This window comes from Bos mutus, chromosome 5 (genome assembly GCF_027580195.1).
Source record: "Bos mutus isolate GX-2022 chromosome 5, NWIPB_WYAK_1.1, whole genome shotgun sequence".
Classification (NCBI taxonomy): domain Eukaryota; kingdom Metazoa; phylum Chordata; class Mammalia; order Artiodactyla; family Bovidae; genus Bos; species Bos mutus.
Window position 1 is genome coordinate 34,237,865 of NC_091621.1, and position 26,630 is coordinate 34,264,494.

The following is a 26,630-nucleotide window of genomic DNA, read 5'->3' on the forward strand; positions in this document are numbered from 1 at the left end:
TCAGGTATATACATGTATTTTTTCAGATTCTTTTCCATTGTAGATTATTACAAGATTGAATGTAGTTTCCTATGCAATAGAGTAAATCCTTATTGTTTATCTACTTTATATATCGTGGTGTGTTAACCTCAAACTAATAATTTATCCCTCACCAGCTTCTCCGTCACGTTTGGAAACCATAAGCTTGTTTTCTATGTCTGTGAGTCTGTTTCTGTTTTGTAAGTAACTTCATTTGTATTACTTTTTAGATTCCACATGTAAGTAATACCACATCTGTCTTTGTGTGATTTACTTCTCTCGGTATGATTGATAATCTCTAGGTCCATCCATGTTGCTGCAAATGGCGATATTTCATGATTTTTTATGGCTGAGTAGTATTCCATTGTGGATATCTATCACATCTTCTTTATCCAGTCATCTGTTGAATGGACATTGCTTCTGTGTCTTGTCTATTGTAAATAGTGCTGCTGTGAACATTGGCTTAGTTTCATTGAGTTAGACAAGGCTGTGGTCCGTGTGATTAGATTGACTAGTTTTCTGTGATTATGGTTTCAGTGTGTCTGCCCTCTGATGCCTCTCTCAACATCTACGGTCTTACTTGGGTTTCTCTTACCTTGTACATGGAGTATCTCTTCACAGCCACTCCAGCAAAGCGCAGGCACTGGTCTTTTACCTTGGATGAGGGGTATCTCCTCACGCTGCCCCTCCTGACCTTGAACGTGGAGTAGCTCCTCTCAGCCCTCCTGCGCCCGCACAGCCGCCACTCCTTAGACGTGGGGTTGCTCCTCTCGGCTGCCTCCCCTGACCTCGGGCGTGGGGTAGCTCCTCTCAGCCGCAGCCCCTGACCTTGGGTGAGGGGAAGCTCCTCTCAGCCATGCTTCTGTGCAGTCTGTCACAGCCAGCGTGCTTCTGCGCGGTCAAAGATGGAGCTCTATACAATCAGCAAAAACAAGACTGGGAGCTGATTGTGGCTTAGATCATGAACTCTTTATTGCCAAATTCAGACTTAAATTGAAGAAAGTAGGGAAAACCACTAGACCATTCAGGTATGACCTAAATCAAATTCCTTATGATTATACAGTGGAAGTGAGAAATAGATTTAAGGTACTATATCTGATAGATAAGAGTGCTTGATGAACTATGGACGGAGGTTCGTGACATTGTACAGGAGACAGGGATCAAGACCATCCCCATGGAAAAGAAATGCAAAAAAGCAAAATGGCTGTCTGGGGAGGCCTTACAAATAGCTGTGAAAAGAAGAGAAGCAAAAAGCAAAGGAGAAAAGGAAAGATATAAGCATCTGAATGCAGAGTTCCAAAGAATAGCAAGAAGAGATAAGAAAGCCTTCCTCAGTGATCAATGCAAAGAAATAGAGGAAAAAAACAGAATGGGAAAGACTAGAGATCTCTTCAAGGAGATTAGAGATACCAAGGGAACATTTCATGCAAAGATGGGCTCGATAAAGGACAGAAATGGTAGGGACCTAACAGAAGCAGAAGATATTAAGAAGAGGTGGCAAGAATACACAGAAGAACTGTACAAAAAAGATCTTCACGACCCAGATAATCACGATGGTGTGATCACTTACCTAGAGCCAGACATCCTGGAATGTGAAATCAAGTGGGCCTTAGAAAGCATCACTACGAACAAAGCTAGTGGAGGTGATGGAATTCCAGTTGAGCTATTTCAAATCCTGGAAGACGATGCTGTGAAAGTGCTGCATTCAATATGCCAGCAAATTTAGAAAACTCAGCAGTGGCCACAGGACCAGAAAGGTCAGTTTTCATTCCAATCCCAAATAAAGGCAATGCCAAAGAATGCTCAAACTACCGCACAATTGCACTCATCTCACATGCTAGTAAAGTAATGCTCAAAATTCTCCAAGCCAGGCTTCAGCAATACGTGACCTGTGAACTTCCAAATGTTCAAGCTGGTTTTAGAAAAGGCAGAGGAACCAGAGATCAAATTGCCAGCATCTGCTGGGTCATGGAAAAAGGAAGAGTTCCAGAAAAACATCTATTGATTTGAGATTTATCCAGTTCCTGTATTTACTTTCAGTGCTACCTGGTTTTGGCATTTGGCATCAGTGAAAGATGTAGACTCTGGAATTGTTTTGTTTATTTTTGTCTGTTGAGTATATTATGATTGGAAGAACCAATAAGTTGGAAAGGGTAAAACAAAAATCATTTAAGTATTAATCTTTGATTGAACCCTATAAATTTATAAATTGATCTGTATGTATGGATGAGAATTAACAAACATTCATTGCTGAGGTTTTTTAGCATTTAACCACTTTATCATTAATTTTGGACTTTTTTTTATGTGGCTGTAATAATTGTACCCACATATTGAATGTAGGTGGTTAAGATCTAATCCATGTGTTCATAATGCATTTCTTAGCAACCATCAGTGTTCTTTTTGGAGCTGTGTTTTTAAGAGCCAGTGCAGCATTGAGGAGGATGTTTAAAGATATCTTTTTCTATTAATATAGCACAAGAAGTAACATAGATTGCAATAGTTTTGACACTTTCTACATTACTACAGACCCAAATTAAAGGGTTTACATTTGCTCCAGTATTTAACATCATTATGCTGTCAACAGTTTTTCCCAATCTCACCAACACGTTAGACATTATGAATTTTCCTTGTATATTAAGCCTCAATTGGAGTTATTTTTTTAATTTATATTTTTATATGAATTTCATAAAAAATTATGCAACATTTCACAGGTACTAATTATATTTCACAGTTCTTCTTTAAAAGTGGTAAATGTTTATTTCCACCTTAATGATAAAATAGTTGCAAATATATACTAATTAATTTACCAGGTCAACACTTGTCACCTTACCCTTTTTTCACTTCCCAGTCCTCTGTAATAACACTCCTTAGTAGAATTTTCTGTGATGATGGGAGTGTTTTATATTTGCACTATCTGATATGAAAGCCATTAAAGTGCAACTGAGGAACTGAATTTTTAACTTAATTAATTAAAATTTAGTCACATATGGCTAGAGGCTACTGTATTAGTAAGCACAGCTCTATAATCTCTACCATCCCAGTAAACTGCTCTTGCAGTTACCTATTTCCACACGTTTCCAAGTCCCATCAATATGTTTTGTCTGTTAGCCTCTTCAATCTTTCTCTGACATTTGATTGATTGTCCTTATTTTGCAAACCTTTTCCTTCATTCTCTCCTGATTCATAGTCTTCCTTATTGTCACTTTATGACTGATATTGATGTTTTTAGGTGTCTACTTTGGACTGTCTTTTCATTCTTGCATTATACATTCTCTCAGAACTGACTCTTAACTATTCATTCAACATTTACTGAATATCTACTCTATCAGATACTGGAGCAGGAAAGAACTTACCCTTTCTTCTAGGTCCTCCCCTTGCCTCAGCTCGCTTTAGTGCTGAAGATAAGATCTCTCTTCCTCCTCTGTTTCCTTCTCCTAAGGGCTAGACTCAGTACGTCACTTCCTTTTGACAGGTGCCTCAAATTACATATTGGGCTTCCCTGATAGCTCAGTTGATAAAGAATCCACCTGCAATGCAGGAGATCCCGGTTGGATTCCTGGGTCAGGAAGATCGCTTGGAGAAGGGAAGGGCTGCCCACTCTAGTATTCTGGCCTGGAGGATTCCATGGACTATATAGTCCATGGGGTCGCAAAGAGTTGTCCTAGGCGAATGAGTGAGTTTCACTTTAACGCACTCAATTAAAGTGAGTTTCACTTTAATTGAATTACATATTAGGTACTGACCTTATCTCCCATTCCTAGTTCCCTCCCCGTTGAAATAAAACCTTCTACCCATGAGTTTTTATGTTATTATATCCATATTGCTTCTTAATTACTCTTAATGAAGCCTCTAATCTCATCTTTTTTTAACACATCATGTGACATTCATAGTTCCAGTTCTCAGGAACCCCATAGCATTGATTCCTAACCATTCTTTCCTTGATGTATCAAAAGGATCCACTTCCAGCTTCCCTCATAGCTCAGTTGACAAAGACTCCGCCTGCAATGCAAGAGACCCCAGTTTGATTCCTGGGTCAGGAAGATACACTGAAGAAGGGATAAGCTACCCACTCCAGTATTCTTGGGCTTCCCTTGAGGCTCAGCTGGTAAAGAATCCACCTGCAATGTGGGAGACTTGGGTTCCATCCCTGGGTTGGGAAGATTCACTGGAGAAGGGAAAGGCTACCCACTCCAGTATTCTGGCCTGGAGAATTCCATGGACTTTATAGTCCATGGGGTCACAAAGAGTCAGATATGACTGAGCAACTTTCACTTTCTTCTCACCTTTTCCTGCTCGTAGATTTTTATCTGTTTGCTAACTGTTTACAGGTTGAGATCTAAGCTCCTTAAAAGAAAGCTTTTCATGGCCTACTTTGAGAGTGAGCATGCTTTAAGCTATGCCAAGCCAATTGAATTTCTCCAAAATGCTGTTTCATTTTCCTCCTCCATATTTTCCTAACACGAACTCATGTTTAAAGAATTGGTTCTTGAGATGGTGAATGTGGTCTTCATATTGATTTTTTTTCAATGTGTACATAGTTAATGTCAGTAGAAAGTGGAGGATGACTTGAGATAAAACTAAAACCAAAATAAAAGCATTAATGATATAATTTTAAATATAGTCATTGATGTTAGAAATATAATTGGATGTTAAACATTAAAGAAGTTATAATACCATTTTCTAATACTCCCTTCTCTAGACAAAGCTAGAATGTTTTTTCTTTTTCCATCATCAGCATCACTATTTTTAACATACATTAAATGCTTCCTGTAGAGCAGGCACTATACTGAGTGCTCCTTATTACCTCAGTCCTTACAACAGCATAGTTAGGTCTGTACGTACTGAAGCTGTGGCACAGGAGGTCGTAACTTTCCCTTGCTTGTTTTTCAGTTGTGTGATTGTCTCGTAGTCAATCAAAGTGGCTTGTATCATTTTGCATTCCCACCAGCAATGAATGAGAGTTCCTACTGCTCTGCATTCTCACTAGAAATTGGGGTTGTCATTGTTTGGGATTTTAACAATTCTAATGGGTGTGTAGTGGTATCTCTTTTCATCATTATTTTAATTTTCAGTACCCTTAATGACATACGATGTTTGAACATCTTTTCATTTGCTTATTTGCTATCTAAATGTTTTCTTTGGTTAGGTTTGGCTCTTTTGCACATTTTTAAAATTGGACTTGTTTTCATTATTGAGTTTTAAGAATTTGTTTGTGTATCTTGGATACCAGTATTTTGTCGGATATATGCTTTGCAGTGATTTTTCTCCCAGTGTGTAACTTGTCTGTTTGCTCTTTTAACATTGTCTATCCCAGTGATATTTTTAATTTTAATGAAATCCATTTTTTCTTTCTTGGAATATACTTTTGGTGTTATCACCCAGATTTTTTCTTCTGTTTATCTTCTAGAAGAATTATAGTTCCGTATTTTACATTTAGGTCTATAGTCCATTGTGAGTTAATCTCTGTCTAGATTTTGCACATAAACGGTCAGTTCCTCCAGCACCATTAGATGACTAGTCTTTCTTTTTGAATTGCCTTTGCTCCCTTATCAAAGATCAGTTGCAATTTGTATGAATCTATTTCTGGCCTCTTTATTCTGTACAACGGATCTCTTTGTTCTTTTGATAATACCGTACAGTCTTGATTACTGTGGCTTTATAGTAAGTTGAGCGTCAGTTCTGTGACTTTGTTGTTTTTCTTTAATACTGTGTCGAGCATTCTGGGTCTTTTGCCTTTCCATATAGACTTTAGAAGCAGTTTGTCAATAATCCACAAGATTACTTGTTGCGATTTTGGTGTAGTGACTATTGAATTTGTAGATCAAGTTGGGAAGAACCGATATCTTAACAATAGTGAGTTTTCTTATCCATGAATGTAGACTATATCTCCATTTACAAACATTTACATAGATATCACAGGTTCAGTTCCAAACCGCTGTAATAAAGCAGATATCATAATAAAGCAAGTCACATGAATTTTTTGGTTTCCCAATGCATATAAAAGTTATAGTCTATTAAGTGTGCAGTGGCCGTATGTCTATAAAAAACAGTGTGCCTAGCTTATTAAAAATACTTTATTGCTAAAAAATGCTAGCCTTTGGTGAGCCTAAATCTTTTTGTTGGTGAAGGATTTGAAATATTGTATGAATTACTAAAATGTGACACAGTGAGCAAATGCTCTTGGAAAGAGGAGCCAGTAGCCCTGCTTGGTGCAAGGTTGCCATAAACATTCAGTTTATTAAAAAACACTGCAAACAAAGCACAGTAAAGCAAAGTGCAATAACATGACATATGCTGAAATTTATATCTTCTTTGATTTATGTCATTAGTGCTTTATAGTTTTTCTCATATAGATCATGTATCTGTTTTGTTAGATTTATACTAACTTTTTTCAGTGCTGTGTTGTTTTTAATTTCAAATTACAATCATTCATTTTTAGTATATAGGAAGCAATTGACATTTGTGTATTAACCTTATGTCCTACAATTTTGCTCTAATCACTTATTAGTTCCACTAATTTTTTGATCAGTTTGGGATTTTCTACACAGCAGTGTCACCTGCAAACAAGGAGAGTTTTATTTTTCTGTTCATAATTGGTACACCTTTTCTTGTCTTATTGCATTAGCTGTGTTCGGTACAGTGTTGAATAGTTTTTAAAGGGGATACCCTCATTTCCTGTCTTGGGAGAAGGGACATATATTTTCTTACCATGATTTAGCAATAAGGTTATTGTAGATATTTTTTTAAATCAAGTTGAGGAAGTTCTTTATCCCTAGTTGGACAGAAAGTTTTGTTATAAATGAATGTTGGATTTTTTTCAAATGCTTCTCTGCGTCTATTGATATGATCATGTGGTTTTTCTTTTCTAGCATATTTTTCATTGTCTAGCATAATATGGATTGTATTAATTGATTTTCAGATGTTGAAACAACCTTGCATAACTGGAGTAAATCCCACTTGGTTGTTATGTATGGTGGTGGTGGTGATTTAATTGCTAAATCATGTCTAACTCCTGTGACCCCATGGACTGTAGCCTGACAGGCTCCTCTGCCCAGGGGATTCTCCAGGCAAGAATACTGGAGTGGGTTGCCATTTCTTTCTTCAGGGTATCTACCCAACCCAGGAATTGAATACCTGGGCCTACTGCTTTGCAGGATGATTCTTTACTGACTGAGCTATGAGGGAAGCCCCAGTTGTTACGTATAATTCTTTTCATTGTATTTTGGGTTTGAGAATTTTTTGGTATCTATGTTTATGAAAGATACAGGTTTGTAACTTTTCTTCTAGTAATGGCTTTGGTTTTGGTAGTAGGGTATGCTGACCTCACAGAACACCAGGAAATGCTCCCTCTGCTTCTGTTTACTAGCACTGATTATAAAGAATTGGCATCACTCTTTTAATGTTTGGTAATAAGCATCTGAATGCAGAGTTCCAAAGAACAGCAAGGAGAGATAAGAAAGCCTTCCTCAGCGATCAATGCAAAGAAATAGAGGAAAACAACAGAATGGGAAAGACTAGAGATCTCTTCAAGAAAATTAGAGATACCAAGGGGACATTTCATGCAAAGATGGGCTCAATAAAGGACAGAAATGGTATTGACCTAACTGAAGCAGAAGATATTAAGAAGAGGTGCAAGAATACACAGAAAAACTGTATGATCTTCACAACCCAGATAATCATGATGGTGTGATCACTCACCTAGAGCCAGACATCCTGGAGTGTGAAGTCAAGTGGGCCTTAGAAAGCATCACTACGAACAAAGCTAGTGGAGGTGATGGAATTCTGGTTGAGCTCTTTCAAATCCTGAAAGATGATGCTGTGAAAGTGCTGCACTCAATTTGCCAGCAAATTTGGAAAACTCAGCAGTGGCCACAGGACTGGAAAAGGTCAGTTTTTATTCCAATCCCAAAGAAAGGCAATGCCAAAGAATGCTCAAACTACCACACAATTGCATTCATCTCACACGCTAGTAAAGTAATGCTCAAAATTCTCCAAGCCAGGCTTCAGCAATACGTCAACCATGAACTTCCAGATGTTCAAGCTGGTTTTAGAAAAGGCAGAGGAACCAGAGACCAAATTGCCAACATCCGCTGGATCATCGAAAAAGCAAGAGAGTTCCAGAAAAACATCTATTTCTGCTTTATTGACTATGCCAAAGCCTTTGACTTTGTGGATCACAATAAACTGTGGAAAATTCTGAAAGAGACGGGAATACCAGACCACCTGACCTGCCTCTTGAGAAATTTGTATGCAGGTCAGGAAGCAACAGTTAGAACTGGACATGGAACAACAGACTGGTTCCAAATTGGAAAAGGAGTTCGTCAAGGCTGTATATTGTCACCCTGTTTATTTAACTTATATGCAGAGTACATCATGAGAAATGCTGGGCTGAAGAAGCACAAGCTGGAATCAAGATTGCCAGGAGAAATATCAATAACCTCAGATATGACACCACCCTTATGGCAGAAAGTGAAGAGGAACTAAAAAGCCTCTTGATGAAAGTGAAAGAGGAGAGTGAAAAAGTTGGCTTAAAACTCAACATTCAGAAAACGAAGATCATGGCATCTGGTCCCATCACTTCGTGGGAAATAGATGGGGAAACAGTGGAAACAGTGTCAGACTTTATTTTTTGGGGAGCTGCAAAATCACTGCAGATGGTGACTGCAGCCATGAAATTAAAAGACTTACTCCTTGGAAGAAAAGTTATGACCAACTTAGATAGCATATTGAAAAGTAGAGACATTACTTTGCCAACAAAGGTCCGTCTAGTCAAGGCTATGGTTTTTCCTGTGGTCATGTATGGATGTGAGAGTTGGACTGTGAAGAAAGCTGAGCGCCAAAGAATTGATGCCTTTGAACTGTGCTGTTGGAGAAGACTCTTGATAGTCCCTTGGATTGCAAGGAGATCTAACCAGTCCATTCTGAAAGAGATCAGCCCTGAGATTTCTTTGGAAGGAATGATGCTAAAGCTGAAACTCCAGTACTTTGGCCACCTCATGCGAAGAGTTGACTCATTGGAAAAGACTCTGATGCTGGGAGGGATTGGAGGCAGGAGGAGAAGGGGACGACAGAGGATGAGATGGCTGGATGGCACCACTGACTTGATGGACGTGAGTCTGAGTGAACTCCGGGAGTTGGTGATGGACAGGGAGGCCTGGCGTGCTTCGATTCATGGTGTCACAAAGAGTCGGACATGACTGAGGGACTGAACTGAACTGAACTGAATTTATCAGCAAAACCAGTTGGGCTTAGTGCTTTCTGTTTTGGAAGTTATTAATCGTTAATTGAATTTCTTTCATAGTAAAAGCCTATTTAGATTATGTATTTTTTCTTGTTTGAGTTTTGCTAGACTATTTTTCGAGAAATTGGTTCATTTCATCTGATTTATCAAATTAGTGGGCATAGAGTTATCATAATATTCCTTTATTATAAATGCTTGAAAGGTGAATAGTGGTGACCCCATTTCAATTTGATATTAATAATTTGTGTCTTTGCTCTTTTTTTCTTAATTAGCCTGCCTAGAAGTTTATCAATTCTATTAATCTTTTCAAAGAACCAGTTTTTGGTTTTGTTGATTTTCTAATTTTCTTTTCTTAATTTCATTGATCTCTGCTATAATTTTTATTATTTCTCGTACTCTGCATTTAATTTGCTCTTCTTTTTCTAGTATCCTAGCTTATTACATTATTTATTCTATATCTTCTTTGCTAACATTCATTTAATGAAAATTCATATAAATTTTCTCTGAGCACTGTTTTTGATACATCTCACAAATTTTGATGTTATATTTTGAACATATTTTTAAATTTCTGTTGAGACAACTTCTTTGATTTGGGTGTTATTTATCAATAGCAGTATGTTGTTTAATGGAGCTTCCCAGATAGCGCTAGTGGTAAAGAACCTGCTTGCCAACGCAGGAGATGTAAGTGATGCGAGTTCAATCCCTGGGTCGGGAAGATCCCCTGAAGGAGAGTATGGCAACCCACTCCAGTGTTCTTGCCTGGAGAATCCCATGGACAGAGGAGCCTGACAGGCTACATACAGTCCATAGGATTGCAGAGTTGGACACAACTGAAACGTCTTAACATGCATGCACATACGTTGTTTAATCTCCAAATATTTGGGGATTTTTCTAGCTATCTTTCTTTGCAATTTTAGCTTAATTCCTCTGTGGGCTGAGAGCATACTTCTTTTAAATTTGCTAAGGCATGTTTTATGGCCTGAAATGTGGTCTGTCTTGATGCATGCTCCATGTGAGCTTAAGAAGAATGTGTACAAGTTTCACATTGTACACATTCAATTTGTGTACAAATTGTACAATCTGTACAATCAGATTCACGTTAAGATTTCTGCAAGGGCTGAACTTACTGTGGACACCCCAAGGGAGAATCTCTTTCTTGGCCTTTTCCAGTTTCTGGAGGCTACCTGTACTCTTTGGCTGGTAGGGTAGCTCCCTCCTTGTACCCTACGACTATCTTTAAAAGCCATCACTCAACTTCTGTTTCTGTGATCACATTTCCTCTTTTTCTGCATTTTGTTTTTAAGAACGTATGTGATTGCATTTTATTTACCTGGATAATCCAGGATAATCTCTCCTTCTCAAAATCCTTAATATAAACACACCTGCAAGGTCTCCTGTACCATGTGAGGTAACATATCCGTGGTTCCAGGAATTAGGATGTGAACATCTTGGCTGTGGGGTTGGAGGATGTTCTTCAGTTCACCACGGTAGTAGAGTCTGGATTTGAACTTGATATACCTGCTCTTGGAGCCACTTCTGTGCTCTTTCTGGCTTCCTTGTCACCTTCCACATCTAGTAGCTCCTCTATGGTGTATTTTACTAGTCTGTGTTTACCTTTACCATTAGGATGTGTCTCTCCTGAAACAGGACACATCCTTTTAAACCCAATGAATTCAGATCAAGGAAATTACGTGGAATCTTGAGGTATCAGCAACAGAGAAAAGAATTGTTTTTGATTCCTCAGTCTTTTAAGGCTGTGTGTGTGTCTGACTTTTGCAGTTTATTCATTTACCTCCTAATATTAATATATATTATAAATTAAGTGCTAAGATAAGTATACACATGTTTACCTAAATTCAAGTAGTTTCCTGTGGCTAATGGCTGTGTAATTGCTATGATTCCACCAAACTACTATTATGGAACTGTAATATATATCCTAAAGATGTTTGTCTGAGATGAAAATTCGAACAACTCATTTTGCCTTAAGTTTTGGTTTCTCTTTTTGTGGGAACAGAGGTAAGGACTAGAATGCTGTACATTTTAGAGAAGTTTTATATCAGAGTTTGTTATGCCAAATAGTCTTGCTTCAGTCACTGGACAGCATAATTAATAGTAAAAAGTTTTGGTAGTTTATCATGTCCTTTTATTCCTGGAAGCACTTTATGAGCCTTCAGCTATTAACACAACTATAGTCAGATACTGTGTGAAACCACATTTAGATAGTGTTTTCATTATGCTGGCAAATTTAACTACATTTCTGTGCGGTGTATGTGAGCCCCACCCAAACTTGAACCTGTTTCCATTTTGATGAGGTCCAATCAAGAGAAAAAGCAACAACAAAAAATCTTCCTGTGTGGCCTGTAGATACCAAGTCTGAAGATTATTAATACATTTCCAGCTTGGGACCACAAGCAAACAAACTCTTCCACAGATAACTACACCCTTCCTGTTTGGGATTGAGTTTACTGTGGAACAGATTTCGGAAATATGTTTCTGACCGTTGTGAATTTTATTTATAAAACTTTGGAGGGTGAGGTCCTTCCTTTAACAAAAAACTAATGATTTCCTGTCTAATGCCCAACCAGTGCATTTTAAGCAGTCTTTTTAGAAAATTTACCCTGTGGTACAGAATTACATTGCTTTGGGAAGTTCTGATTGTTCTTGTCAGCTAATGTACAAAAATTTGTCTTTTCAATGAATAATTCAAAAAGGATTTACAATCAAAAAATAAAACACAGCCTTTAAATGCTTTTATTGTCTCCAGAGTGAGAATAGTTTGCAGTTTAAATAAATGCATGAACACATTTTAAATACGGTTTTACTTTTGATATGCAAATCTGTACTACATTTATGTTCTGTAAATATGCTAAATGAAAAGTTACAGTTATAGGTAAAACAGCAGATTTACATTAAAGAATTTGCAGGTTAATTCACAGTGTAACCTTATCCTCATCTAGTACATCTGCTATAAAGATGCCTATAAAATTTAGGCCACCCACAAAGTGGTCTGCTGAGGCCAATGGTTGATGTTAGAATGCTGTTATTATATGGGTTGACTGGTTTGGTAAGGAATTTACCTCCACTAAGACTGTAAAACACATCATGGTTCTGACTTCCCCCATGGGGACTGCATTGGCTTGACTTAGGTTAGATCCTCTGTGTTTGTTAGACCAGTTACTGTGCTCCATTGCCTTGACATCCTATGTAATATTATGCGGTATACTGTTTCCTAAGTTGGTTTATTAGAGTAGTCAGTAATATTAATTCTGGGTCATGTAAACCTTGAGATAAACTGGAATAAACATTTGGTTTAAATATTCGAATTAAATTTAATGCCTATTAGGGGTAAATTTCGTTCACTATTCAGAAAAAATGTGTGTGTGTTTTAGTATTGAGATGGAGAAGGCAAACTGAGGATTTTATATATTTTAATTTCTGGGTCATTTGAAGAACTTATTCTTTGGGGCTTATGAATTATTTTCAAGAGCACGGAAGTGAATTTAGTATAATTTGGCAACCTAGTACTGAGAGGCAGAAACAAATATTCTTCTTTAAATAGCTATTTTAAGGGATTAAAAAAATATTGCAGACATTAAAAAATACAGCAGCAATCACCGTTACTAGCAGTGATCATTTGAGGAATGAGAACTGTCATGAATGAAGCAATGTCTCAGATCACTTCTACAGTTTTAAAAAGTGAATAAAATTCTTTTTCAGAGAATGAACATGTTGATTGTTTTTGTTAAATTTGGAAAAATTAAAATTAAAACAGTACTTTTAAATCAGATAATTTGTATTTAATTTTCATGGAGACTTAACTAATTTTTCTTTAAATATATGAATTTACAGAGTATGAAAAATAGCATAGAAATCTAAAATGCATTTTGTGACTGCAAACTAAGGTTTAATGTGGAAAAACATTAGCAGTTTTTAGACAGGAAATAATATTTGATTGCCATTGGTACAAATTATATATACACATTGAAATAAAATATTAAAATATATACATTAAAGTAGAAAATATATAGACATGTATACATGCATATACTATATATACATCTGTGTGTACACATGTGTATGTATGAACATGTGTGTGTATAACATACTGTTTTGATCTGAACTCTGCCTTGGTGATTTTAAATATCAAATATTTATAACTTGAAAAGCTTTTTTCAGATAAATACTTTCAGCCTTCTTATAGTTGTTTGTTGTATACTAAACAGAATTTTGAATCTATCACCCGGTCATGATTCAAACAAATAATCGGAAGTTAGGGGCTTGTAATCTTATTTCTTCCAAACAAGTAAATGAATAAAGCTATCAGCATGTCTTACCTAGCTGGTATTTGTTCTTAGTCCTCATTTCTAGTCTTATGTCCTATTGGTAGACTGCATTATGCTTGACAAATGCTATGCCTGACTTCTGTAGTCAGTGATGTGGTCTGTCAGTGCTTTTCTGCTCATTCAACTTGCCAGCAAATCTCGAGAGAGAGTGGTTTAAATGGCCTTGGGCAGTAGTGTTTACTCAGAGTGAGAGGTTTTGTGTCTCCCTTTTAGATTTCAGTATCATAATTCTGTCTACTGAATCAGCTCAGTGTTTGGCTAATTATTCTTAGTAACCACAGTGTATTTATCTTTCTAGGTTTACCGACAAGACTGTGAAACTTTTGGAATGGTTGTGAAAATGCTGATTGAAAAAGATCCTTCATTAGAAAAGTCTATACAGTTTGCATTGAGACAGAATTTACATGAAATCGGTGAGCGGTGCGTTGAAGAACTCAAGCATTTTATTGCGGAGTATGACACCTCTAGTCAAGATTTTGGAGAGCCGTTTTAGATTGCTTTCTCAGGCAAAAAAAAAAATTTCTAGATTTTTTTCCCCCTGGATTGTGTAAATCCTTAATATATGGAATTTTTGTGAAGAGAAATACTTTATGATAGTTGACCATATTTCCAATATCAAACATCTAAAATAGTCTGTTTAAGATATTTTAATTAGAATCTTTTTTATCTACATGTAGAGCCTTCTAATCCATACTTATCTTTTTTTCCCTGTCCTAAAACAATGGGTCAGTTAATTTTTCAAGCTTTCTTGAAAACGCAGTCCAAGATTTCTGTACTTAGAGGACGCGTCCTGCAGTCTTCCACTGCTGCGTGATCATCTGTTTGGTCACACTAGTGTAATTTATAGGTTAGAGTACATTCCACTTAAACATTTGTAGACTTTTTGCATTTCATAGTCAGTGATACCATGTGAAAATGTTACAGTTCTGAGTTGTGTTTTATTGACTTGTTGCTTGCTTACCTTAGGCTTTGTAACTTTCAGTATGTTTAAGTATATTCAAATAAACTGAATACTTTGGTATCTTGGGAAATATTTGCTTTGAGGATAATTCTCATTGTGATAAAATAGAGCATTTAAATCTCTAAAAGACACCTCATAATAAAATCCTGTTTTCCAAGTAAATGAACTCAATGTCTTCTGTTAAAATAATCCTGAAACGCCTGACTAGTCTCACTGATGTGTGAGTCTTAAATATTATCACACAAAAGACCAACAGACTGGGAAATTGGAGATGAAAGATGAGGCCTATTTTAAAATTGGATTTCTTTAAAAATTTCTAACCAAAAGAGAAAAATTTAGAATATGGGGGAAGTAGTGGAGTTCATTTTATCTGTAGGCGCATATTCCCCATCTCAAGAAAGAAAGTGATTGGTAACATATCCATAATTAAACATATTATGCCTTTGTTAATCTCTGTTTGTAATCCAACAGACTCTTGTTCTGCTGTCCCTTCTAGGGGTTCATAGCCCTCTACAAGTGTTTTTGAATGAAACAAAGAGTAGGCTGTAAGCCTAGCACATCTACCCTTCACCAAGCAGCCTGTGTAAACAATCCATGAGCGAGCCATCCACATCACGGGTTAGTTAAGAATCTTAACTGGGACAATTAGGGGATTCCGCTCATTTCCTGATCACTTCCAGCTGCCCGGTGGCGTTTAGCCAAATATGTAATTTCGTGGCATGTGTTTGGAAACTTTTAAAAATATTTGTTATTACTACCCAATTTCATTATCCTTCCATTCTTTTTCCATTCCACTCTCTCCTCAGTTGAATTTTGGCATTATTTTTAGTGGCCTCTATTGACTATATCTAAAGACCTATACCAGAGTAGATAAAAATTCTATTAAAAGTAGAAATAGCGGTATAAATAATTTTAGTGGATCCTGTACTGTGTGCCTCAAAATATGCATTATGCCATTTCACAAGTTAAAAAACTAGTTGAAGGCAACAATTTATTAAGTTTCCTATATGAGATCACCTTGAATTTAGATATTGTACATAAGTCAAAACTAAACCCTATGTATCATCTTTGGTATTCTTCCCTAATGTGAAAAGTAGTTTTATCTGTTACCTACATTAGAAAGATTAAGAAAGTACTGATTTGTTTCTAACACCCATTTTTTCTTCTTAAATATTCTAATTCCGGGATTCATTTCCTCAAGTCAAGATGTCACAAGTTTAAAAATAAAACTTGAGACTCAACTACCTTGAGACAAAGGAGTTGTTTACTTTGTTGAACTTCACTAAACTAGAGAAATTTTACTCACAGATGCATTTAAATATAGGTTCAGTGGATACTTTCTTTTCCCCTCTCCCCAAATTACATTCAACATTTCACAGCTGTTTATAACTTGCCATCAGCATTATTCTGGTACGCTTGTCAGTGTTAAATCTGTTTTATTTTTAAAGCTTTTTAAAGTTTTATTTTAGGATAGATGAATTCAGATACATGCCAGGGTATGTATGTTGCAAAATGTTCTTGATTAAAGAAATTTGTTTGTAAATTATCCATTGTTTTTGAGTATGCCCAATTGATGTGATAAAGTTTTGTCTTACCATAAAGCCTTGATGATCAACAGGGGGAAAGCAGATATTGTGAAGCTTTTGTGAACTTTAAAAGTACAAAATAAAGCAACCAGTTTTAAATAATTAGATCGTTTCTTTAAAAAAAAAAAAAAAAACTGGCGTAAAGTGTTTTGCTTAAATGTAGATTTTTATTGCTCTCTACTGCAAGATTGCTTCTGAGTGTTCAGTTCACCTACTCAACACTACTCATCAGGATGGAGGATGTTTGAGGGTTGAGGAGCTATAATATTAACTTTGGTGACTTGGGAATCTCCATGTCTGAGAAAGCAGTTAAGTGAGGTAAGATTGAGCACTGAGTCACATGCCTGTGTGCTAAGTCGCTTCAATCATGTCCAACTCTGTGCAGCCCTAAGGACTGGAACCCATCAATCAGACCCCTCTGTCCATAGGTTTCTCATAGGGATCAAATCTGTGTCTCTTCCATCTCCTGCTTTGGCAAGTGGGTTCTTTACCACTGTGCCACCTGGGAACCCCATTGAGCATACAGTAGTGCTCAATAATTGTGTAATTATGAATCTTGAGTTTCAGAGAATTACAGGATAAAATCCGACAGCCTTAGAGTAACCTCTGGAGTACAGGAAACGTGTTGTCTTTGTGACCCTGGTTCCTAGCATAGCTTGGGAAGTTGTAGGTCCTCCTACTTTCTATGCTTTACAAAGCAAGTGACATTTGATCTCTGGGTCTTATTCAGGGAGAGAAGGGAAAGTATTGGAAGTTCAGGTTGGGGAAGATGATAGGGGATGAATGTAAGAAATGGTAGATTGAGAGCAGGAATATGAAGTGCTTTGAATCTTTTCTTTCCTACTTAAGATTTTTAAATAATTACCTTTGTATCAATATTTATTCTTGCCATAACCATTGATTTCTCATAGCCCCTCCGCCGCTTGCCAGCCATGAGCCAGTTCATAGACCCATAACCTCATCCCCTCAAGGGCAGGCCAGATCCCCTGAAGAAGGGACTCATGCTATAGTGCCTAAATATTCTGTAGTACTTTCAGCTTCACTTCACACCTTCTAAAGGGATCCTAAAGTCAAAGGAAAGCTCTGACAGTTTTTTGGCAACAACTTTGAAGATGGTGATCTGGTCATTCCTGAAGTATTCATGGTAGGCAATATTCAGCCAGCCACCCACGCAGCATTACATCTGTCACATTGCTCAGGCTGGCACCTGGAACTCCAGTGAGTAACGGCCACTCTTCTTGTCAGACTAAGGTTTGTGGGTTAGCATTTCCTTCCTGCCAGTTCTCTCGAGAGCACTGATGTCACCCAATTCAGAAAGAAAAAGGGTGGGGCAAGAGCGGCTGGTAACTATAGTTAGCAGAATCTGTTCTTCCCTTTTCCCATGGTAATGGAATTGAAATTCACTCAGATGACTGCCTAATTAGGACTATGTTTTCTGTGTCCCTCTTGTCACAGGTGTAATCAAGTGACTTCTCTCCTGGGCTGGGACCGTTAGGACAGTGGATGTAACTCCTTCATGTTCTCTCTTACCCCTCCCTAAAGTAACAGGTTTAGCAGCCCAGCCTTAATTTGTTGCAGAGCCACAGACAGGAGATGCCTGGATCCCTGGGTGACCACATGGAGTACTGGACTGTCATGTAAAAAAGGAGTTAATGTCTATTATTTAAGCCACATTACTGGTTTTGGGTTAGCAGTCACCTTTTGCTCAAACTAATAGAAATGATATTTGAGGATTGGCTTTGCTGAAGTTTGCCTTCAGAAGGCTGTACCAGTTCTGTGTTTCCATCCTACAGTAATAATAATATAATAATATAATACAATATAATAATCGTGGAGTAATGGGGACTGAGTTTACTTCAAGTTGTATTTAAAATGTCAGTTGGTGACATATTGCTAAGGCTGCATGCACATTTGTATAGCAGTAGGGACACCCTGCTTTTTCTAGCATGTTGTTTTTTGAGCTCTGCCCCCCATAGATGAATGAGTGTTCTAACGTTAGACCATTGTCACTGAAGTTTTAACTTTTGGGGGGGGGATGTTTTTTAAATTATCTTTTTAGAGATAACTGATGTATAACATATGTTTCGTGTGTGCAACCTTCTGTCCCTGCTTCCGTGTACTCCACAGTGTGCTCACCACCAAAGCGTTCGTTTCCATCCATTACCACACAGTAATACAGTGGCCTGCCCTGGTAGCTCAGCTGGTAAAGTACCTACAGTGTGGGAGACCTGGGTTCGATCCCTAGGTCAGGAAGATCCCCTCGAGGAGAGCATGGCCACTCCAGTATTCTTGCCTGGAGAATTCCATGGACAGAGGAGCCTGGCGGGCTACAGTCCATGGGGTCGTGAAGAGTTGGACATGAGTGACTTAACACAGTACAAAATAGAAAATAACCACGCTTATAGACACTTGCTAGAAGAGGACACCTGAGGCCTTTTTCCACTGCCTAGGCTGCTCCTGTATGGTCATTTTTTTCTGGTTAGAACAGGTGTGAGGCGGGGAGGAGGAAAGGACAGAGTGATCCTGGCCAGCTAGCATGTGACCTTCAGGGCTACACTCTCTGGGAAGCCTGCTCCTGGCCCAGGACTCTGTTCCTGGGCTCCTGCTGGTGCCCCCTCTCAGGCTTTCTGGCTGAATCCCTGCTGTTGTCCTTGAGGGCAGCGAGGGTTCACTGAAAAGGTGAGGATCCAGCAGCCAGAAACAGTGTGCTGTCCCTGCATCCGTCTGATGGGAAGAGGCCACCCTTCATGACCAAGCTCTCAGGAAGACACACTGGCCAAATGGCTTCAGTGCCCTCAAGCAGACCCGGCGCCAGTGCCTGGCATGACCACACCCTCTGCTTGCCTGAGGCTTCTGAGGCCAGACCCGGGTCAGCCCCCAGAGGATGGGGCTATGTGGGAACGTTTGTATATGTGAGAGAGTGTGGAGGGCTGGGGTCGGGGTCAGGGGGAGAGAGGCGACAGTCCAGCTGAACCACAGCTCAGCAGGCCAAGGCATGTTTTGTGGTCAAGTGTTCAATTTCCCTTTCCTTTACTGGCCAGGACTGAACCTTAGCTGTGATGTGGGCTCAACCAGGGTGGCCTTCCACCACCACAGAGGGTAGGGATGGGGTGTGGCTCCTCAACACTGCAGGGCTTCCTCAACTAAGAGAGGGGAGTCATGTGTGAAAGTCACCTTTCCTTTCCAACACCCCAGGGGCCAAGAAGAGGCACCGTTTTTTTCAACATCTCATTCCCTGGGGCAGCTTGACCTCTACAAAGCCTACAGGGCTTGCCCCCATCCTGAGGTGCGAATGTTGAGTGAAGGGGTGATGCCCTGCAAGTGTGGGTAGGGGCGTGGAATTGGTCCCCACCTTGTAGGAACTTCACATTTTAAAAACTTTGTATTCCGTTACTTCTGTAGAGTAGAATCAAGTGTAACATCAGATGTAGCTTAAAGTACATTCCAGGTTTAATATATTAAATATAGGATTCAGAGAAGCACTGTTTTTCATTTATTTCACTATCTGAACCACATTAGAAGGCCCATTCTAGTGTTTTTAGATTCACAAACAACACTTTCACATGTTGTAAGCCAATGAGTATTTTTCTCTCACTTTACAATTAAGGGCTTGCCTAAGGTCATATAGCTGGAAGGGGCAGAGTCAGTGTTTTACCCATATCTTTCAACTTTTAAACTTGGTGTTCTTGAAAGAAGTGGAAGTTTAGTGGTCATTCAGAACTAGGTTCCAATGCTGACTCCAGGACACGCTAGCTGTTGGTATGTACACTTATGGTGTAATATGTTTGTGATGTTTATAATATGTTTGTTATATATAAAAATAACTTACAAAAAACTTCTGATAAAATCCTTGCTCAGTAGATTTTCACCTATACTCAGTCACTACTACCATCTATGTTGGTTTCTATGACTTCTGCTTTGGAATTAATTTAGAAAACATCTTACAGGTTCATAAGACATGGTTGTTAAGGGGCAGGTAGGGTTACAGCCCCCACAGTTACCACATAGCCTGGAACTCAGCTCTTTGGTGTGGTACCTGGACCCATAGTGATTTGAGAAGTGTCATTTAAGTGGAATAAACCTGGTAATTCAGCTCTCCTATACTGGGAGCCAACATTAATTAAACAAAGTTAACACTTTTTCAGCTTTGCTTACAACATGTTCAGAGATTCCAGACTGCTACTAACTGCATTGTAGAAAAAAAAATATTTTATCTTGGTAATTGGGGGAAAAATAAAACACAAGGGAGGAAAATGTCTTGTTTTCCATATTCTGTATGCCATTTCAGATTGCCTACTTAAAAGAAAAAGCCAACTTGAAGCATATGCACCTAGAGGGAGGTAAGCACTGCCAAACTTCATGCCCACTCAGAGTCGCAAGCATTAAAATGTAGAAAAGCACCAACCGTCTTTAAAGCTACCAACTCTCATGAGCCATGGTCTCTGAAGGACCATCCTGTCAGCAATCTTTGCCAAGTATGTTGGTAAATGAAGAGTCAAAAAGGGAAATGACACTTTATGCTGAGTGGGGTGACTTGCCTGCTGGCTGACCCAATAAATTCAGTTTGGTCTTCACAGAATACCAACGCTGGAAGGAAGCCTTTGAGATGGTTGAGCACCTCTCATTTTACAGAAATGGAAACTTGGCCACAGCACTCAACCCGCCTGAGATAATGAGAGAGGGGAGTCTCCTAACCCACATCCCCTGAATTCTAGAGTCCAGTGTGCTTTGCATCTCTCCATCATCAACTTCGTGGCAGCTTTATATTAGCCTAGTAATCACTTTTTCCAACATCAGGTGCTTTTAGTTTGTTGACCTAAAAATGTGAAAACAAGTATTAGCACTTAGGAGAACTACTTTCATGTTCTCGATGGTACTGTTTATGTTGTCTGGAATCAAGTGCTTCTGGAGAATGCAAGTTCCTTCTCAAGTTGCCCTAACAGCACCTTGCACGTACGGCAGCAGGGATGTGAAATTTCTTTTGTAAAAAGAAGAGTTGAGGTTAAAATTGATCTCTCAAATGGGAATCTGACCAGCTACCTTGGTCTGTTCAAACAAGACTGGCTGTAATCCTGGGAGCAAGTCTCTATACACATACCCCATCTTCCCTTTCCTCTACACTTCCTTTGTAAGCTGTGAAAGCCACCCTTCACCTTTCTTCCCCTAGTAAAGTCACTGCTATGATTTTGGCATAGAAATGCCAGAGCTCAGAGATGCAAAATTCAATTGTTCCTGCTTATTTCTCCAGTGAGCCTGGAAGCCTTCCTCGTGTGCTTTGAGAGCGAGCAGAAAACCCATGTGACTGTTCAGGAGCATGCCTTGTTAGAAAGTTCCAAAGCACAGCTAGAGAATCTAACTAGGCAATTTTTTCATTTGACAAATTAAAAAGGCCTTTTTTATAATTGTGTTGCTAACATTAAATTTGATAATAAGGCTTTTAGTGGAATTTTTTTAAATCAGTAATTTTTCTTCCTTAAACATCAAAAAAAAAAAAAAGTCACATCTTTCTGTAAATAGTAATTAGTTGTGCCTCCTTTAGACAGCTCTAAGCGATGACTTCAAGTGCTTAAATTTATAACCCATGTGCTGACGGCAGGTTCATTTTGTTCAAAGGGCTTCAGAAATGTTTGAATTAGTTGCTAGCATTGAGAAGGTGGGAGACGTTTTACCAAAGTTCAAGTTCTTGGTTGCTTTTGGAAAGACTGAGGTTCTAGCGCTGCTTCTCTCGTCCATGGCAGTTGAGTGTGCCACAGGAGAGCGCGGCGGTCAGCCGAAGCCTGCCCACACCACGTGGACGGTGCCGTGCCCTGCACCCTCGGCACTCCCACAGCGCCTCCACGCCTGCTCTTACTTGCCTGGCCCGTCACCCAAGGACCACAGAGGGCAGGCCACATGCCACATGTGGACATCCAGCAGTCTTTGGTGCTCATCCCCATTTTACTTCTGTCTTACCGTGGCTTATGCTTTGTATCTAAAGTGAGTGCTGTGCTCAGTTGTGCACAACTCTTTCCGACCCTATGGACTGGGGCCCGCCAAGTTCCTCTGTCCACGGAATTCTCCAGGCAAGAATACTAGAGTGGGTAGCCATTTCCCCCTCCAGGGGATCTTCCTGACCCAGGGATCGAACCCACATCTCCTGCACTGGCAGGTGGGTCCTTTACCACAAGCACCGCCAGACAGCAAATCTCTCCTTGCACTTCTGATACTTATTTAACTCAGGAACTAGAAAGCCGAGTGTCGAGAATATCAAGTGCATACACAAGGTGAGTCATTCTCTCTTATGAGTACTGAAAGCAGTTCCCATTGACTTTTATCAGCATCCCTCCACGGGCTGTGTGTGCTCCAGTTTGGTCTGAAGTGAGGAAAAATGCAATCATTGGGGTTCTGTTTCACCCATGTAGAGACTAGAGGCAGTGTTTTAGTATTTGATACTTATCTTGGGGCTAAATTTTAAGAGTTTTGTGATGGACCAAACATTTTGTTAACGAAATCTATGAACACCTTTTAGCAAAGGTAGGCCTAGTTTTCTAGCCTAATTCTTTACAGGACTGCAGGGCAGCTGCCTTTCTTTCTTCCTTTGTAGACAGTCTTCTTTGTTATTGCTATCAACCAAGATTTAAAAGCTTTAAAGCTTACATTATTATTGTGAATAAATATTTCTGCATTTCCTTAAATCTTTGGCAGTCTATATAACTCTTATGTAAGGAAATGAAGAAATGAATGGGGTGATTACTACGAGGAGCAAAAGCAACTAGGACTTGAAACCACTGAGGACAGTGACTTCAGCTTACACCTGCCTTTCTCCAGGCCAAGTAAGGCTGAGCATTTCATTATCCATCCTTTCAAGGCAAAGGTCTTTTCTAAAAGGAGGCCCACTGTTTGCAGCAAAGGTTCTGAAAACATCTTTAAAATCTGGAAACTTGCTCCTCTGTCATGTGAGATCATGAGGGAACAAGCACCTGCATTGTAAATAAGGATCAGAAGATGGCCTTCTTGAGGAAAACTGGTGAGGGCCATCAAAGTTATAAATGCATAACCCTTCTCCCAGTAACCATGCTACTCAGAATTTATGTGCATATGTGCCAATGAAGGATAAAGTGTCTATGAGAACACTGAAGCCCATCACCAAGGGACTGGTGAAATAAATTACAGTATATCCAAAAGTAGACTACTATGAAGTCATTGCAAGAACACAGTGAGGTAGACCTATACACACTGAGGGGGAATAGCCACGTGTGAAGTGAGAAAAGCAGGTCTTAGCTGGTCTAGTTTCCTGCCATTTTAAAAAGCTACAGTAATGTAAATATGCTTTGAACAGCTGAAGGATGCACAACTAATGGGTAACAGTGGTTACCTCCAGGGAGGGGAACCAAGGGAAGCGGAGTGGAAAGGAGGTACTCCATGTCTTTCACTTGTTTTAAACCATGTGCGTGCATTTTCTTTGCAATGCTGTTTTTACAATGAATCAGAACAGGGAGATGATAATGAAGTTATTGAGAAAAGAGCTCTCCCCCACTGGCGTGTTTCTGAAGGGCTCTGTCTAGTCTGAATACCAAGCCTTGCCCTATCTAGGGGTGAGTACAGGGGATGCTGTTGACCGCTGGTTTTCCTACTGGATTCAGGGCTGCCCTCGCAGGGCCCAGCAGCTTTTCCCACACCAGTACACGTGGGCAGCTCTGCCTCTGTGCCTCAGTTACTATTTCATACAGGCTAGCAGGGCAAGTGGACGTGCAGGAGTCAAACGCTGGTCTGCTAGTGGTAGAACAGCAACGCTACTCAAAGCAGCAAAGTGAACATGGTCTGGATGCGTTTGAAGAGAGCTTGTTCAGGAAGGTCATTTGTTATTGATTAAGCATTTATTAAATACCTTCCTAAAGGTCTGAGATACCACTAGGACACTAAGTTAGGACCGAAACATGTGCAAGAATGACCCACATTGAAGTATTAGCTCGTCAGTTCAAATCCAATGTAATTCCCCCTTGAAACAGAACCCCAGATTAAGCAGCCAGCAGCACAGAATCCTCTAATTTAAAGATTTTAAAAGAAAAACATAACCAGAAGGCCCGGTTTTCAAAACTACTGTTAAAGGCCAACGAATTAGCTGGAAGGGAGGGGTGAAAAGGAATCAACCTACAAAGCACTCTGCCATAGAGAGCAGATGCTTGTAGTTTTTTGGTCTCTTTCCTTGAGATAATCACTACCTTGCTGAAAACGGGAAAGGCACCCCCTGCCATCCCCAAGGAGAAAAAAATATTCACCCAAACAGCTTCTCCTTGTTTTTAACCATATATTCCAGGGGTATGTGTGGGAAGATTTTTTTGTTTGTTTTTACATTTATACAGTTTACATTGCTTGACCCATAAATAACACTTGTAAGATTAATAGGGCCATAGTTTTAAAGAGTATTTACATAGCCCCACCATGCATACAGAGCCTTTTTAATATTGAAAAATTGGAAAAAAAAAAAAGAACTTTCCATCACTAGGCAATATAAATTTGACCATCTAAACTTATAAACCCTGACTAAGATACAAGCAATCATTTCATCCATAAATGCTGTTTCTGGTTCCCTAACAAATCTAGCACTGCAGTGTAACAAACATCTTACATTTCAGGGATATAAAAATATCAGCTTTAAAATCTGAACTGTACAGTATGTACATTAATATTTGCACCGTTAAATTAGGAATACACTTAAGTCTATGAAATACTACATTATAAATAGCAATGTTCTTTCCGATCTGTAGCTGGAGCTAATATAATGTTTACCTGGCTAATAAGGGCTGGAAGGGGAGGAGGTGGCCTTGCACAAGGGGATGCACAGTGTTGGCTGGGTCACATGACTACGTGCATGCCACACAACTGGACAGACCGTCAGGACCTGGGTCAACCTGGTGCAGACAAACGACAAACACTATTGCTTGACAAAGGTGGCTCAAGTTCTCCACCGTCTAAAAATCAACACCCCATCCAATCACCTCTCAACAGCTTCTTACGGATCTCTTGAGGTTTGGAGACCAAAGCAGCTGTATCAAATTGTGATGCACCCAACAGACACAAAAGGTCATGTCTACCTGGCACCATCCAAGGAGGGTAAGTGGAGAAATCACACCTTCCAAAGGTGAATCTGACACTGTAAACAGCAGTCGGGGTCTCACTTACATGGGCAAAGCACTTGAATCTATTTTAGCAACTTTCCTATGGAAGAAAAAAGATATGATTTAAGATGGTTAATGGCTAAGTTTAAATACAATCTCCGCAGCTACTACATTAAGAAATAATACAGTTTTTGCCCTTGTGTCCCTTTTTCTTCTTGGATTTAGTTGTCCTCTGACCAAACTGAGGAGTGGGGAGTGCAGAAGTTGGACTAGAAAGGTCGTCTGTGTAGTAGGCGTATCTCTGCGGCCGGGGCTGAGGAATTGGTTGTCCAAGAAAATACCCTTCTTCTTCCGAGTCAGAGGAGGAGGAGGTGGAGGAGGAGCACCAGGAGTCGTCGTCCTCCCCATAGAGGCCTAGAAATCGTGGCCCCCCTGGGTTCTGCAGGGCGTAGTCAGAAGTGGCATGGGTGTACTGCCCATAGAGGTCAGCATTCTGGATGTAGGCCTGGATCTCCCGGGCACTCTTATTCTGGATAAACTTTTCGTAGTTATCGGGGGTGTAGAGCCGCAGCCTGTCCTTGGGAGAGTATTTTCTTTCTGTGACAAGGTTCAGGGCATTGTCTGAGCGGGACTTCCTACTTCTCCTGCGGCGATGGTGGTGTGACCTGGGTCCCCTCTCTTCAAAATGGTACACCCGTCTCCGAGTTCGCTCACTCATGGGCGGCTGCCGGATTTCGATGTTCTCATAGCTTCCGTTGTCGATGACATCATCTGAAAACTTGACCTGCTGTGGCCTGGACTGAGACTTGGACCTTCGGAGCACTGGCAGGTGAACCGGCTTCTCCTCGGGCAGGACTTTTTCTGGACACAGCTCTGAACTGAGACTCTTCAAGGACTCCGTGCTCCTGTGCAGCATGGAAGAGTTCAGAGTCCCCATATTGCTCATTTTCTCACAATCTTCTGTCTCTATTTCCTCAAAGTTTTGCAGAGAATACAACGATGGCCTCGGCTTGCTTTCTCCATCCACTGAAGCCCCTAAAAAAAAAGCCAAGACAAGACGTGACCATCAATAATCCTAACACTCTGACAGTGATTACCAACAAGCTTTAGAAGCATTTTGAAGTGCAGTCTCTTGAATTTCAATATCTGATGAATAATCACTAGGCAAAACCAAGAGACATATATACTTAAACGAGAAGAGGTATGAATTTTATCATTGAAACAAGTGGCCCAGCATCTCTTATAAGCCCCAGCCATTTGGGGGCCAAACATGAGTTACAGCCCATGGGATGAGCAGCCAAACTAAAATCTCTTCATAACACTTCTGTCATTAATTTATTAACATGACACATAGAAGCTTCTGTCTCTCAATCCATTAACGCA

General features: G+C 39.5%; 2 protein-coding genes across 16 annotated transcripts in view; one reads left to right on the forward strand and one right to left on the reverse strand.

Moving 5' to 3' along the window:
• Positions 1 to 14,433, forward strand: part of PPHLN1 (periphilin 1) — a 173,440-nt gene extending 159,007 nt beyond the window's left edge. For all 10 annotated transcript variants that reach the window (XM_070370637.1, XM_070370635.1, XM_005896814.2 and 7 more), the window contains one exon: positions 13,901 to 14,433. In XM_070370637.1, the coding sequence (XP_070226738.1) occupies positions 13,901 to 14,095 (195 nt within the window). In that variant the 3' untranslated portion in view covers positions 14,096 to 14,433. The remainder of the gene's footprint in view (positions 1 to 13,900) is intronic.
• A 5,196-nt stretch (positions 14,434 to 19,629) lies between these two features.
• The window catches only part of PRICKLE1 (prickle planar cell polarity protein 1), a 112,308-nt gene continuing 105,307 nt past the window's right edge, over positions 19,630 to 26,630 (reverse strand). For all 6 annotated transcript variants that reach the window (XM_070370628.1, XM_070370626.1, XM_005896808.3 and 3 more), the window contains exon 8: positions 19,630 to 26,282. In XM_070370628.1, coding sequence (XP_070226729.1) covers positions 25,420 to 26,282 — 863 coding nt within the window. In that variant the 3' untranslated portion in view covers positions 19,630 to 25,419. The remainder of the gene's footprint in view (positions 26,283 to 26,630) is intronic.